General features: G+C 41.1%; 1 protein-coding gene across 1 annotated transcript in view; it reads left to right on the plus strand.

Annotated features, from left to right (window-relative positions):
* The window catches only part of CARD11 (caspase recruitment domain family member 11), a 44,270-nt gene that overhangs the window by 8,479 nt on the left and 19,781 nt on the right, over positions 1 to 16,010 (plus strand). Inside the window, exons 2-5 of the mRNA XM_031056558.1 lie at positions 11,796 to 12,037; positions 12,633 to 12,770; positions 13,403 to 13,728; positions 14,445 to 14,624. Of these exons, the coding sequence (XP_030912418.1) occupies positions 11,796 to 12,037; positions 12,633 to 12,770; positions 13,403 to 13,728; positions 14,445 to 14,624 (886 nt within the window). The remainder of the gene's footprint in view (positions 1 to 11,795; positions 12,038 to 12,632; positions 12,771 to 13,402; positions 13,729 to 14,444; positions 14,625 to 16,010) is intronic.

Genomic DNA, 16,010 nt, shown 5'->3' on the forward strand with positions numbered 1-16,010 from the left:
TTCTCATTTGACGAGTCTATTGCTTTTACAGGATTTGAAACACTTGCTGACCTGAGTAGCTTATGACAAAACAGGATTTTGAATTCAGATCCAACTTGCTCTGCCTTGCTTCCTTTTCTAATCCAGAGTGAACCTTATCTGTTGTTATTTGGTATTTCACATGCTGGAGTCATTGCTGCCCCAGAGATGATAGAAGGGCCTTGCTGTCAGAGCAGGAAACCTGTGTAAACAGCCCATCATTCTTAAAAAATCTGAAACATGAGAGGAGAAAAGCAGGAGTTAAACTGGCTCCTGTATAACAGTTACTTTGTCTTATGCTTGATGTTCCACTCCTGTGCCTAATTCCTCAGTCTTGTCTTCCATGGTGACTTCGTTAGCAATGAGATGCTAATTAAATTTCATATTTACGATTAGAAAATAAAATCATTGGACCCTTTTTAAATAGATTTTTATGAGTTTTGGCTCAGTTAGCTGAGTCAGCAGCATGGATTCTGCAAGGCTGAACTCACCGGCTTTGAAAAAAAAAGATAAATAGAGCAACTAATGATGAAAGGAGAGTCTAATCTAAAACCTCATACAGTTTCTACACTGTATTAGCTTTTGAGCATAAAAAAAAATAAATTTGTTTTGGTTCCTTGTAGAAAGTCACATAGAAAGAACCTTTCTTTTATTATGTTTTAGAGGGTTCAAAGCTCAAAATTCCATTTAATTCTTAAAATCTCAGTTGTGGCTGGAGACAATATGCTGAAAAGAGATTGATGCATCTGCAGTGTTTGTCATTACCTGTTAGCTTGCAAAATATTTATTTCACAGCTTAGAATTAAGACAGGTAAGCTCTGGCACACAGCATCTGCCCTCTTCCCCATGGAATGTGCACTGCTGCAGAGTTTATACAACACTAGAGAACCAGAACTGTTTAAATACTGCTGCCAGCCAGATTTATAGGTGCTATAGGGAGCAGTTCCCTATTCATGTAAAAATTAGCACCTCACAAAGCTTTAAAGGCCCGTTTTTCCAATACCTAGAATTTGAAGAATGTTCCAGTTGTGAGAAGATTTTTGAAAGCATTCAGCTTTAATTTAAGTGTGTACAGAAGCCCTGATTTTAAAAAGTGCTTAACGCTCAGCAGCCCTGTGATTCATAACACCACCTTATCCCACACTCCAAGGCAAGGCTGGCAAAAATCTGGCCATTTATTTTGATGCCTAAATACCACCTGTGCTCTTAGAAAATCTGACCCTTATTATGAGCTGTGCCCTAGAGCAGGAATGAGAAATAGGGGAAATCAATCCTCACGCGTGGGAGCCGTTTGCTTGTGCTCATCTTGTGTGTAACCTCACCTCAGCCACAAATGCAACACTGCATTTAAAACAAAGCCTTTTCTGCACATTCTGCAAATGATTTTGCTGTCAGCCTGTGCTAAGGAATTGTTGTGCTTCAAGGCATAAGTTAGAAGAATAAAACAAATGTCCCCTGATTTTGAGTTGGTTACCACCGTTTGTACTGTTAAACATCTAAAAATCAGGGTTTGGGTGCAAATAATCCTGCAAGTCTTGCTTTTGTGGTAGGTTTTGTAGATGTTGTTTTAACAGCAGCTGCCCATCCTTAAAGGCTGGGATGCTCACAGATGGAATGTAATTCTGGCATCACTTTACAGTTGTTATTTTCACAAATATTTATTTCCACAGTCAGCAGAGAATTCAATACAATTCTCATACTTCTTTTTACTTTGACTCACGGTCAAGAACCACACTAGGTGAAAACAAATAGTCAGATTTATTGCTGGTTTAGGACTTTGTTTCTTTGGTCTTTGAAAAAAAATACAGATTAACCATGAACTGAACCGGCCAGAGTTTCCTGATGAGACCAGAGTTTAGTCTCTTCCCATGGTTAGTTAATTCTTTGGGGATAAATTTTCCACATGAAAGCTTTACAGTATTTTATTCCCTATCATCAGAGCAATGGGCTTAGTTATGGAGAGAGCAACAGAAGATGCTTAATTCCTCCTTGCAGTGCTTTGAACATAGAAAATATAGAATTGCCAAGTATTTGGCATTATCTCTTCCCCAAGACAGCAAGACAAGGTCATGGAGACATTACCACTACAGAAATAATGGACAGACAATGTACAAACAGACCATTTTTCCTTTGGATTGCTACAGAAGTGACTCACAGGAGCCCTTCTGCAAGAGGGAAAGTGAATTGTCTCTCTGTTCTGCAGAGATTGCTTTCCTGCTCTTAATTGCAGCCCTTTGGTGACAGGGGATGGCTAAGGAAACCCAGCTGGGATCTCTGCAGGAAAAAAGGACCTGTTTGAGGTCCTCCCCAGGCCCTTGCTGTTCCATCCAGAGCCCCCAGCTCCCCGTGGCTGTGAGAACACTTCCTCTAAGACTTCCCTCAGCAGCGGTGTCACATTTGAAAGTTACCCACAAGCTCTGCTCAGAAGAAAAGGGAAGTAAGGCAGCCCCCAGCAGCTCTGTGCCTGCTATATATAGGCTGTAAGTCTGAGAGGGAGGGTGGTGGGTGGAGGTTTCCGGACCTGCATGTCACAGTCCCACAACACTGGTGAAAAAAGAGAGGGCACAGAGCAAGAGGAGGTGACCAGAAAGCACAAGCAGGGAAGATCTATTCATAAAACAAGCACAACCATTTCCATGTACAAGGACTAATAGATCAAGCTCCTTCTGATTCCTGGTGAGGGTTTACCCTTCCTAGACCAGGCTGCTGTGATTTTTTGTAGGCTTTTCCTCATCAAATGGCATCTAGGTGTCCTCTGTGTGTATTGCGTGCTGCTGGCCGAGATGTTCCTGCAGCTCTGAGCAAGGTGCAAGGATTTGGCCAATGAGCAGAGCACCCAGGACTGTGGCAGACTGTGGCTAGGAGTGGAGCTCACCTCTTCCAGTGAGGTGTTGGTTGTGTAAGGTATGTATGACATTGTTCCAGCTGCAGTGGAGCTACAGGAGAGCAGCCTGCTCTTTAAAATTAGAGTCTATTTTAAAGTAATGGTTACAAAGAGGTCACCAAAAGTAATAAGGTGTTGATTCCTGTTCTATCTACATAACCTATGCATTTACATAAAATGAGCAAAATGTGTATGTGAACCATGGGAGTCATCACCTTTAGGAGACTGGCCAGTGTTTGATCCACTGTTGTGGAAATTAGAAGCTGAACACAGATGGGTAAGTTTTCACTGAGCTGGATGGGAGCTATTATACCTTTGCAGAGTATTTAAGATATTTAATTAAATAATATTCTCATCACAACCAGTGCATGCTGCTCTTGTAAAACAGTAAACAGTTTTCATGGGCGTTGTTTTTCATGTGTTTGGAGCAGTTTGTCAAGGTTGATCTTAAAAGGAGGGTTATCAGAGTTTGCTTCTTATTTATTCTCTCTTTATATTTTGTGTGTTTTTACTAGCTGTGGGATTCTGTAACTGCTGGAGCTGTGTTAGGGGAGCTTTAGGTTGGATATCAGGAAAAGTTTCTTTGCCCAGGTGTTGGTCAGGCACTGCCCAGGCTCCCCAGGGCATGGTCACGGCCCCAAGGCTGCTGGCCAGAGCTCCAGAAGCTTTGGACAATGCTCTCAGGCACAGGGTGGGATTATTGCGGTGTCAGTGCAGAGGGAGGAACTGGACTGGCTGACCCTTGTGAGTCCCTTCCAAGTCAGAAGATTCCATGATTGTATGATTCTCCATATAGATTAATGTCTTATTTTCCTATCATGTTATAAAGCCTGCTGTATGAAATAGTATTTCCAGACTTTCCTGGGCCATGGTGAATTACAGTGAGATTATCTGACAGTATTCAAGAATGGAGTGTGACCTTTTCTGTTTTAAGAATGTCCTACACACTTACTGTCTGTTGTTTCCGAATTTGGAGATTGTTCAAGTGAGTGCAGTCCTCTCCTCAAATGTATTCGGTGTTATCCTTTGACTGCCTGAAGATGAGAGTATCACCTACAGAGGGTCATTTTCTGACTAGATGGAAAGTGTTCTTCTCTCTGTTATTTTTTAAACTTCTGTAATGTAAGAGTTTGTAGAAAGTGACAAATTTTTTCAAGAAACAGACTAAGTAGGAGTTTTGTTTGGCAGAGCTACAATTCTTTCTCCCTTCCTGATGTGACTTGTATTAATAGAAGTGAAATGTTAACAGCACTGATAAGAATCATGCTGTCTGTGCCAGGGTTGTTCGGGTTTCATATGTACCAGTTAATGAACCTTTGTCCTTAGCAGGTTTCTGTGTAGCTCAGCCTATGGAGGTTCCTCAAAAACACTGGCACTCTGCGCCAAAGAATATGCTGGGTTTTGTAATTCAAACACATATTTACTGGGACCTAACCTACTGTCATCAAACCATTTGCATCTTTGAGCAACTTGAATTTTTAATTCAAGGCTCCTCCTAAACACACAGGACTTGCCCCCAGCTGTGCCTCCACCTCCTCCTGTGCTGGCAAGAATCTCATTATCAATTGTAAAAACAAAGTGAGTCAGTCTAAAGAAAAAATTAACCTGGGACCTAGTAATGACTTCTGAGGCTTTGTTGGACCAGCATTCTCATGAGCCTCGGCAGCTTCTTTCTTAGATCTTGCCTTTTAGCACACATTAGTAGAAAGGAAATGCTTGTGTCAGTAGCTGATGCTCCAGGACAGAAGGGCAGCTATACAAACATATTTGTACCACATTAGCGCAGTGATTTCTGCTGCCCTCCTCATCACCATGCGGAACAGGACGGAGCATGTGCAGATTAAAGCATTTATTAAATGTCAGGCACTCAGCTCTCCACTGCCACTTTGCAAATCCTTTAAAATAGATGCACTGAAGTCCTGTGGTAAATTATTTATTTAATTACTCTGCCATTATCTTGATTTGCATGCTCAGAAGTAACAGATTTCTAATGTTTCAGGATCTGTGGCAGGTCCTTCCCTATTTATTCCCACACTCCTTGCCTTTGCCTTTAGTAAGGCCTTTCCTATTGTTACTTCTGTCTCACTTTTGTTCCTCACTTTCATTCTGTTGAGTTCCTCTTTCTCTAACTTTCTTTTTGTTTTCCTGTTCCCTATTTAATATTTCCTTTTCCCCTAACCTCACAATTTTTCACCCTCAATTCTCATCTTTTTCTCCCCTCTTCACTTTTTTTTCTGCATCCCTCATTGTTGATATCTCTCATTTCTCATTTACTTTTACACATATTAGCACTCAATAATGGCAGTATGACAGTTTCTGAAACCTGGGTATCAGATTCTTAAACAATATGTGAAAATAGAATAATACCCATTTAATCACCAGTGTAGATATTGCCATCAGGTGGACAAACCTCTCTCCATGGACCCCAGAGGGAACCCAAGTGATTTGGGGTGGCTGGAAGCTGGTATTTGGAGAGCATTCCAAGGTGGAAGTATAAAATGGTGCAATGAAGAGTTTTGAACAGAGCGTTTTCTATTCACTATAAAGGAACTGAATTCTAAATTCATGCCTAATTCAAAATGGTGAGATGAATCCACCCCCATATTTGCTCCTCTCTCAGTAATGTTTAAACAGTGTGTTACTGCCAGAGCTGGAAGCAGGTTAATTGTAGGAAATAGTGACACACAGAGAACTGACAGTTGTCAAAACATGGTTTCAGCTATTTGCAGAGGAGGATTTTTCCATTGTCTTTGTTTATGATCAATAATGTGTGTGCTACAACCAAAGCTGATTGGATGCTGCCTATTGCATGTTGGAGGCAGCACAACTGCTCTTGGCTGGCCATTGAGCAGAATGAGTCATTTCCTTCCTGTGAGATAGGTGATGGGAGCTCAGGGGCTCTAAAGCTGCCAGACTTGAGGAAGAGGTAGAGCAGATTCTGCCAGCAGGTGGGGTATGAGATGGGAAAGCTCCAATCTCAGCCTTTTCTGAAACAGAAATCATTACAGGATCCTAAGGAGCATTGCTGCGCTGATTGGGGTCTTTGCAACAATATTGCATTGGGCAAAACAATGTTCTTAATGTGTAAATAGGGTTTTCCTCCAGAAAGCAATAGCAATTGTATAGAATTTCATTTGCAATTACAGAGCACACAAAAGCTCACTGCAGTAAGTGTGGAATTCAATTCATTCATCGTTCAGCTCTTGGGCAATGTTATCCTGCAGCACTGAAGACTTGTCTGTCTTTGTTGCACACCGTGTTTTCAGGTTTAGGTGGTTCTAAACAAACTGTTGGGTGTCCTGACTGACAATATAAATAATTGATCTGTGCTTTATGTATGAGTTAGCCTTCTTTCTTCTGAGATGGGATTTTATATGGATCTGTACTTAGGAAAGTAAATAAAGACAGAAAGCGATAATCAAAGAGAGTTCCAAGAGTATTAATTCTTCTGACCCCCTTCTGATAGGATGGGAATAGTGATTAGACATAAATCTCTGATTTATTCAATTACTTAGTTTGTTTGGGTTTCTTTCTTTTTTTTTTCCCAGAAGGGAGAAGTACTGAATCACAGTACAGAAGTACTGAAGTACAGAAGGGAGAGTAACATGATAGAATTCTTCATTTCTTTTTGTCTTGGATTTTGAGCTTATAGTTACAAAAATGAAGGGAATTTCCTTTCTCTCTTCTGAAGCCAGATAAAGATGTTTCCAGAGCTTTCTGAACCAGTTAGGGAGTTTGGTTTGGTTTGCTTCCTTCTCCCTCTCTTCTGTTCGGAAAATGGGAGTACTGTTATGTTAGCTACTGAAGATGTAGCTTTACCTCCCTGCAGCCTGCTGGTGTTTGGGGTTTCTTTTGTAGGCTGTGTGGAATGGGAAGATTGACTCAATTGAATTGAATAAGACATTTTTTGTGCAAAAATAATCCTATTTTGTGTTTAAAGCTTCTTGCTCTTCTATTACTTTGGTATCTCTTATTCTATTTTTTTTTCTTTTATATTTTGTTGAAATAAGTAAGATGGTTGAATCTCTTGTATAAAGAAGGGGTTCTGAGATACACAGAATGGTTCTTTTCATGTGGTTCACTATGACCCAAAACAGAAATACAGCCAGCAGAACTGCTGCCTTCAGAAAGTGTTCTGAGTTCTGCAGAGTCTGAAGTAAAAAATCTGCACTATAATAAATATTTTTCTCAGGGCTTTCCATCTCAGTGGTTCCTTGTGCTTTGCAGTCACTAATTAACAAGTCACAAACATACCCATGGCCAGCCTTGTTTTCAGGTGGGGACACTGAGGGAGAAAGGAAGGATATAAAGTGCAAATTCTTAAAGGCAGAGGAAGACACTGCCTCGTTTCTTTCAGGAGTCTGGATTTAGACATCTATATAAAAAATATTGCAAGGATAGGTAAGCAAATTTAGTCATCTTTATCAATGTTTAAACCTTTTAAAAGTGGTTTTCAGTACCACAGAACATCCAGAGAGCAGCCAGCATAATTGGAAACCGCTGGTATTCAGCATTTCAGAAAGCCTGGAGGGCACACAGAGCTCTCCTGTCCTTAAGCAAAGGAATATAATTTCCTTATCACACTTTAAACTGTGACTTTCCTCTAAAAGTAAAAATAGCTCTAAATCCCTTTGTGGTTTTGTGGTTCTCTGATATTGCAAATCTGCACATATCCACACAAGCAGCTTTTGAGAAAATCACCCAGTTGTTACACTTTGTCATGTGAGGTGCTGTACACACTGCAGGGAGAAAAGACATTGCCCCACAGACTCTGGAGATGTGCAGAGAAAGAGAATGTAGAACAACACCCTCAAAATGCTGAGAATAATTACATATACAATTTTAGAATGCTGTTTTCATCTTTATTTTTGGTTTAAAGTACGATGATTTATTTGTAATCCTTTCATATTTAGCATTTAACAAAAAATTCTGTTCTTATTAACTTATAATATGCAAAACATTTTGTGTACTGTGGTTTCTTTTTAAATACTGCCAGTCTGCAAACATCTGTGACAAATACAGAAATCCAAAACATAACAATAGATTACCTTTTCCAAAATAAACTTTCTTCTGCTTCTCAGTAGGAAGAGAAAACCCTTTTTTCATATTTCACAAAGGAAATATCAGGAAATCAGAAACCTGAGTTGGAAGCTGCGTTTGCTACATGGCAGTTCCTGAGTATTGACAGGCTGGCAGGAATTGAGAGCATGGGGATGCAAATAATTAAACAGCTGAAGGGTTAATTTCTGCACCATCATCAAACAAAGCACAAAAAACAAAAATGAAGCTTTAGATGTGACCTGATGATGAGCACTTTATAGAACCCCTGGGTCTGAAGCCTGCAGGCTTTATTCCCTTGATCAGTGGAGAGTGTCACTGACATATGAGAGTGTGGAGTCTGAGTGAGAACAGAGAGCAGCTTTAACTGCAAGGTGATTTGTTCAGCTGAAAAATACACCACAGAAAAACCAGCAAACATCCAGAACGATTCATTTGTGTGTAACAGCCAGCAGAAGGATAGTCCCTGAGAGAGAAAAGGAGACAAGGGGAGCTGAGTGTTCCTTTTAATGTAAAAAGGGATTCTCTCTTTTATTTGTCTACAGTTACAGAGACCTTTGAAATAGATGGAACTAGCTGAGATTATGACTGGATTAAGCTTTCGTGCAGTTAAAAATAGTTAAAAGCTATTTTGTATACTAACTACTAAAAGGAGCAGCAGGAGAGCAATTTTTTAACTGCTGTGGTGATTTCTGATTTCTTTTTGCTTAATGTCTGTTGAAGTCAGTCCAAGTCTGTGAGTTCACACCTGTGATTTGTAATGGATGCCACAGTATTTCTATGACATATCACAACTCCTGCATGTGTTAGTTTACAGCTCAAGAGGTGTTGGAATAACAAATTAGATAATGATAATAAAGATCAGATTAAATAAGTGATTACACATTTGAAAACATTTTAAATCTGTCATTTTTAATTTTATAAGTGAAAACAACTTTTCTGCAATATCATCATAGAGAGGAAGGGCAGAAGCAGGGAACAAGGGCTATAAAATGCCTAGAAAATGCATGTACTGCTAAAAAACTTCTAAAATTAAAGCCTGTAATACAAGACCTTTATTAGTGTCCCACTGAGCTTCAGTTGTTACATCTGGGTTTTTGACCAGCACACCAAAATTTCAACCAATGGCAAGCATTTTGTTTCCTATTCAACACTATATTAAATACTAAATCAAATAATTATTTGCTCAGTAGGAGGGTTCTGCACTAATATCAGCTGACCATTGCTATTTTCTCTGGAACAGCTCCATTGGGGGTTGTGCTCTCAGAGCAGCCTGGCCAAAGCCTCAAACAAAGGCAAGGAAGGCCCCAAGCTCCAGGGAGGGGAGGAGTGAGCCCTGGGACACAGCCCTGGGAGCTGATGGGCAGCACAGGCTGCTAGGTCAGAGCTTAGCTGGGATTCTGCAGGGCTTTTCCAAGGTGGAATTCCAAAGAAGGAAGCAAAAGGGAGAGTCTGACATTGCTACATGGCAGTGAAGGACCACTCCACTAAATGTCATTTCTCAGGGCTTGCACCTTATAATAAACTGTGTTTAGCAGGAGTTTGCTACCAGAAACCTTTTAAAATTCTGAGCCACTCATCCAATATACTTATTACTTTCCCATTAAACATTATGTCCCCAAAATAACAGTGTGAATGTATTATGCCCATACACAAGGGACTATTTGATAAAGATTTTTTTTAATGTCAGGTAAAAAAAAAAAAGTGTTCATGTTGAGAATTACGCTGATGAGTGAACTCTTCTTTGAATCATTTAGTGGAGAAATCCCTTACTAATGTCCTGAGGGAACTGCTGACAGTGTGCAATAATTTCTGGTTCAGCGCAGCAGATTACAAGATATCTTGCATTTTATGAAATTCAGGCAAGTGCTTCTTTTGCACTCTGAGATCCATCCCTGAGCTCCCTGGTACGCTCCCAGAAATTAAAGGGCCTGTGACTTTCCTTTTTTCAGCTGCAGTGGATGCTGTGGCTGTGAGCTGACTGAGGCTCTGTGTGACCTTCTGCTTCACTGCCTTCTACTCCCCAAAGTCCAGCTTCTCCAATTATGTAGCATTTGTTAAATTCACCTTTGAAGTGAAATACAGTTACTTCCAGAATAATGGTGGAGACTACGGTTCATGAGGATGTGTGAGGACTTCAGATGAAGCTCTTTCACCTTTAGCATTCCTCCCACTACAACCTGCTTTGTAAAGATGCTTTTCTCTGTTGTTTTACCTTTATTGTGCTCATTGCTTCAGTGTCATTTTTACCACACATAAATACTGGCATTCAGTGAGAATTTCACCCAACCAGTGTGAAGTTCATAAGATCAGGGAGATTTTTCCCCTAGCTACAGCCTTTCCTCAAGATTCTGCATCCCATTGAACTGCCTTGGTCTTCTTGGCCCTCTGGGGACTGCTGTCTCCCCCAGAATATGTTATCCCCATGCAAGCATCAAAGCAAATGTGGAATAAGTGGCTCCCAGGATGTGAAACTGCAAAGAAAATTCTGCTGGAGTACAGGAGAAGAACAAAGCCCCTGCCAATACTCCCTCAACTTGTCCATACTGTGAAAAACCATCCAGATTTTTCTCATAGAGATATTGAAACCCTGACTAGGGTTTTTGACAAATTAGGAAAGCTTTTAAAAGCATCAAGCAGAGAGCATGCATTGTTTTTGTAGGAATATTCTGTATTTCATTATGTGAGAACACTGACAAACACATTATTTAGCAGATTAGCACTTTTGGCTTTAGTTTTCAAAATGAGGAATTAATACCCCTTGGCTATGCCGTTCATGAGCTGTTTTTGCTCAGGGATGCTCGGTGTAACACAGGCTGCTCCCCAGTTCCTAAAACTGGAAGCTGAGAAAAACAGCATGTTGCTTCTGAGGTCTTTAGTTACTGATTACCAGCAAAGCCTCATAAAGCAGAGCTCTCGTCTCATATGATCCAAGAACTGCACATTCTTCTTCCACCAGGGTCTCTGAACTTGAAATAAAAGTTTATGTTCCACATGCCACCTGGATCACAAAGTCCTATGAAAGCTAGAATGCAAAAATAGTACTAGTTGAAAGGTTAATATTTATTACAAAATAAAGAAGGAAAGGTTTTCTTTTTTACAAGCTTTCTTTAGTTTTAACTTCAGTACAAGTTTTCTTGCCTCACTGTAGCCTGCCATGTAACCTTCTCTAATGAGCTGAGTACAAATTAGGAGCTGGCAGGAAATTGCTTCACAAGCACTCAGAAACCATGTGATGACATTTGCATGAGTCAAGAACATTTTCAGACTGCAGTGACACAGTGCTGTTACCTGCCCCCTCCTGCAGGGAAAGGCAAGGTCTGAGCTCCCAGGTACCTGCACTCACAGCCCTCAGTGCCTCCACAGCTGCAGACACAGACCTGCCTTAACTATTCTTGTGTGCAGCCACTTACAGGTGCTGGCTCATCACATCTGTGCAGGTTCACATCAGTACAGCTTGCAGGAGCAAAGGAGGTGAGGATGAAAGCCTTCGTTGCCTGCAGCCAGTATTTGTCTTTGCTCTGAGCCCTGCAGGTTCATTCCCTTCTTGCCCTTTGCCATTGCCTCTCTGGAGCAGAGATGTCCTCTGACTTGTAAAGAGCTCGGTGGGGTTGGCTGAGTGCAGATTCATCACTGGAGAGCAAGGAGCAGTAGTTCACAGACTCAAGATAGCACTTCTGGGAACTGTCATTTCCCAGATGAGCTGTGGACAGGCTGCACTTCAAACAGCCTCAATATTGGGCAAATTCAGCATTAGTCAGAAGTGGTTCTGAGCTCATCCCTTATGACATGGAAGCACAAAAAAGTACTGGAATTGCAGCTGTCCTGCTTGGAGTTCATTTGCCACTCGTGTCCCTTGTTCAGGAGCAGAACCAGAGATGGATGACTGCCTGGAGACCCTGAAAGATGAGGAGGAGGCTTTGTGGGAGAACGTGGAGTGCAACCGGCACATGCTGAGCCGCTACATCAACCCAGCCAAACTGACCCCCTACTTACGGCAGTGCAAAGTCATCGACGAGCAGGATGAGGATGAGGTGCTCAACTCACTCATGCTGCCCTCCAAAATTAACAGAGCAGGTAATTATCTGGTCAGTGGCTCCATCTGCATCTCTGTCTGAATAGCTTTGCTTTACTAAATCTGGAGAGAGCCTGAATCAAGTTATGGATTATCAGATAGAAACTCTTTTATCTTATTTACAGGAGGTTTAAAGTGCAGGGGGATTCTGCTGCTATTTTGATAACAAAGACTCTTTCCAATGCTGTGCAGACTGGAGCTCATGGGGTTCAAATTCCCATCAAAGCCTTGGCAAATATTTCAGTTAACACAAGCAGCAGTCAGTGCCATTCCAGGAGTAGCTTTTCAGCTGTCTTGCAGTACTTTGTGATTTGTCACTGGAAGATCTGCCATCCCTGCCTGGTAAAGGCAGCACTGAATAACTTGTCCTTTGAAATTTCTGTTCCAGAGGCAAATTTGCCCACATTCCCTCAGAATAACGATCAGCACAAACATACAAAATTGCTGGCATTACTTTATGGGTTCAGCTGAACTCAGTTAATCAGCTGGATTTTGCACAGCTCGTTGCTGAGATGGACCTTAGGAACATGAGGGATGTGATATTTGCTCGTGCTGCTTGTGGGGCTGATGTGTCACCTCTCTGCTGTCTGTACGCAGGCCGACTGCTGGACATCCTCCACACCAAGGGCCAGAGGGGCTACGTGGTGTTCTTAGAGAGCCTGGAATTTTATTACACTGAACTCTACAAACTGGTGACAGGGAAAGAGCCTACACGGAGATTTTCCACTATTGTTGGTGAGTAGAATGAATCACAAGTCTGTTGAAGTAAGGACTCTCTGGAAGGCTGGCTTGGTTTTTTTCAGGCAAGAAGTGGAAATAAAAGCTAATCTTGTAGAATGCTTTTCAGTCTCCTTCAAAGCAAAATGTGGTAGGTAATGTACAAAGCAAAGGGACATCCCAGCTGTCTGAATGAAGCTGAAGGGCTTCAAATGGAATGATAGGCATTACCAGAATTCTCAAGAGAAGCTATATTGGAACAGTGGACTAAATTACACTGACAACTTACGCATGTGCAGCACATTTGAAGCATTCAGCTTAATTGTACTTGCACAGATTCATTGTACAAAGGTTGTGCTATTTCCACGGGCTCAGCTGAAACAAGACAAATGTAAAGGCTTCATTTTCTATCCAGACAAGCTGTATGTGTGTATATTGTGATACTGATATCAGTGTTCTGGGTAATATTTGTACTGTTCCCAGTTAGACATACAGATGTGTGTGAATTTGTGTAAATTCTGCACCTCTGTACATATTCTGAACCTTTTGTTTCTTAGATAGTTCTGATGATCCTACTCATTACCTTATTAATAAAGTAACTTAAATAAAGTACTTTACCAGACATTGATAAGCTGTTCAAACATTTTCAGTGGAGGAGGGACATGAAGGCCTTACCCATTTCTTAATGAACGAGATCATCAAGCTCCAGCAGCAGGTGAAGACAAAAGACGTGCAGCGCTGTGAGCTCCTGGCCAAGTCCCGCCAGCTGGAGGATGAGAGAAAACAGCTAAAGCTGAACAAGATAGAGCTGCTGACCTTCCAGGAGAGATACAACAAGATGAAGGAGGAGAGGAATAACTACAATGATGAGCTGGTCAAGGTGAAAGATGAGAACTACAACCTGGCCATGAGATATGCCCAGCTGAGTGACGAGAAGAGCATGGCTGTGATAAGGAGCCGGGACCTGCAGCTAGAGGTGAGACAAATGCTCTGGGCAGCAATGGAGGGTGCCAGTGGCATCTGGGAAAATGAGACCTTCTCTGACAGCAGAAAGATGTGGAGCTCTCATTTGCTTCGCTTATCCAGATGATTGAAGGCATCACTGTACAGAAATGCCAACTGCAGTGAGGTGTATTAATGGTAGATAATTAATTAACAGAATGGAATGCAAATAAAAATAAAATGTAAAACATAACTGCTTGCTAAAAACTTAATTTTAGCTTTTTTAGGCTCAGTAATATCTTGGCACAGTTATCCAGCAGCACTGCAGCTGTGGGGGATTTATTCAGAAAGATAATCCTGAATTTTCTCCTGTTTTTCCTGATCCAAGTAGTCCATGTGCAAAAACCACAATGTGTGGTCTGCCTCTTATGTGTTTATTCTGTTTCACATCTCGTTATTTATTGGAGGATTGAGAATGTGCCACTTTTTTTTAGTCCAGGTATTCTGAAATTTCACAACCAGCCCATATGAGTTATAGCTGGCAAGTAGCAGGTTTGTACTTGAGACTTCACCAGTTCAGTTGTGGACATTCAGCACCCAATTATCAACCTCTCGTTAGCATTCACAGTTTAAGCTATTTTCCTCTGTATGTTTTCCACCTGGAAGTGAGAGTTTTTTCAGAGCACTAAATGTCAGAGTTAGGGAGGATCCCCTTCCTCTCCTCTTTCTCCTTTTCTCTGCTCCCTCTAGATTGATCAGCTGAAGCATCGCTTGAACAAGGTGGAAGAGGAGTGCAAGCTGGAGAGGAACCAGTCCTTGAAGCTGAAAAATGATATTGAAAACCGACCCAAAAAGGAACAGGTTCTGGAGCTGGAGAGGGAAAATGAGATGATGAAGACTAAAATCCAGGAGTTACAGTCCATCATTCAGGTACAAAAGCAGATTGCTGCCTTTAAAATCCAAACTCACACATTCTCCAGTTACAGTGCAGGAGGTGTTGGCTGAAACCTCTACCTGCAAAGCTGAAACCAGCAGAAGTGCAAAGTTTGGACAGACAGAAGGCTGCTTGTACAGCTCCCAGCTGCCTGGAGTGCTCCCTGTGCAGCCACATGCATGAGGAGGAATTCTACAAAAATAGTCCTCTAAAAAAATCAAGTGTACATGAGAAATTGGCTCTTCCAAGAGTGCAGTGTTTAATTGCTGAACACTGTACCAGCCTGTCACTACAAATCTGTGTTAAACAGCCAGCACAGAAATTTCTGACAGTGGCTCTGTGTTAGGCTGTTGTCATATCTTTGACAAAAGGTTTTAATGAAGCCGAGGATCATAAAGGTTCCTGTACTTGAGTGGTCACTAAGCAGCAGGGTGCCCTGCAGAACCCTGCTGTAACCTGCACAGGGAGCTTCACCAATCTCTGTTTGGCAGGTAGGGAAAACAGTTGATGTGCAGCACATTCAGGACCCCTCTGTGAACAACTTAGCCAAATATTGGGATATATGTGAGATTACTTAGCACTTTGTTTGAAAAGGCTTGTGGCATTTTAAATTATCAGTAGAAGGCCTTTCAGAAATGTCTGTAGCCTCTAGCAGTGCCTAACAATTCTTAGTTCTAAAACAAATCCAATTCAAAGGTTGAAAAAGAATGTAGAATAGAAGATCCTCAGAGCTCTGGTTCATGTAGTTCTCTTATATTAATTGAAATGGTCTTACAGCACTTAAAGAAACAGAGAAATAGCTAAAAATAGGATTTAAATTCTCCTAAGTGAAAGTATAAATAAACTCGAACCAGTTTGGTTTAGAAATGCTTAGGTATGCTTCAAAATACTGGGTAACCTAAATGTCCCTGAAATTTCCAACTCAGTCTAGATATTTCAAAAACAAATATGCATAATCCTTGTTAGAATTTTATGCTTTTTTCATCTTCCATTTATGGTTAATTTTGGATGGCAATTATGTGTTGGAACCTGCTTTGGTAATCTTGTTCATTTTAAATCTACAAGAAACTATATTCCTGGATGGTGTAGAAAATGAAACAGTGGTACAAGGTACTCCAGGCATGTTTAATATTCTCTGAGCACAGCCCTGCAAAGCCATGTGCCTGCCTTAAAAATTCTCCTGAATATTTTCTTAGGCCCTGCTCTTTGGAAGAGGGTGATTTTTTTGTGCTCAGTGAGAGCTGATTAATAGAAAATGGTTTTGAATGCAGGGCTTGGAGTGAAGAACTGTGACTGCATCCAAACTGGATCAAATTATAGCCAGTACAATAGACCAGTAAAACAGTTCCTTCATCAGACTATTCTGACAGCGAGACAGATTT

The sequence above is a fragment of the Geospiza fortis genome, unplaced genomic scaffold, assembly GCF_000277835.1.
Source record: "Geospiza fortis unplaced genomic scaffold, GeoFor_1.0 scaffold237, whole genome shotgun sequence".
NCBI classification, from domain to species: domain Eukaryota; kingdom Metazoa; phylum Chordata; class Aves; order Passeriformes; family Thraupidae; genus Geospiza; species Geospiza fortis.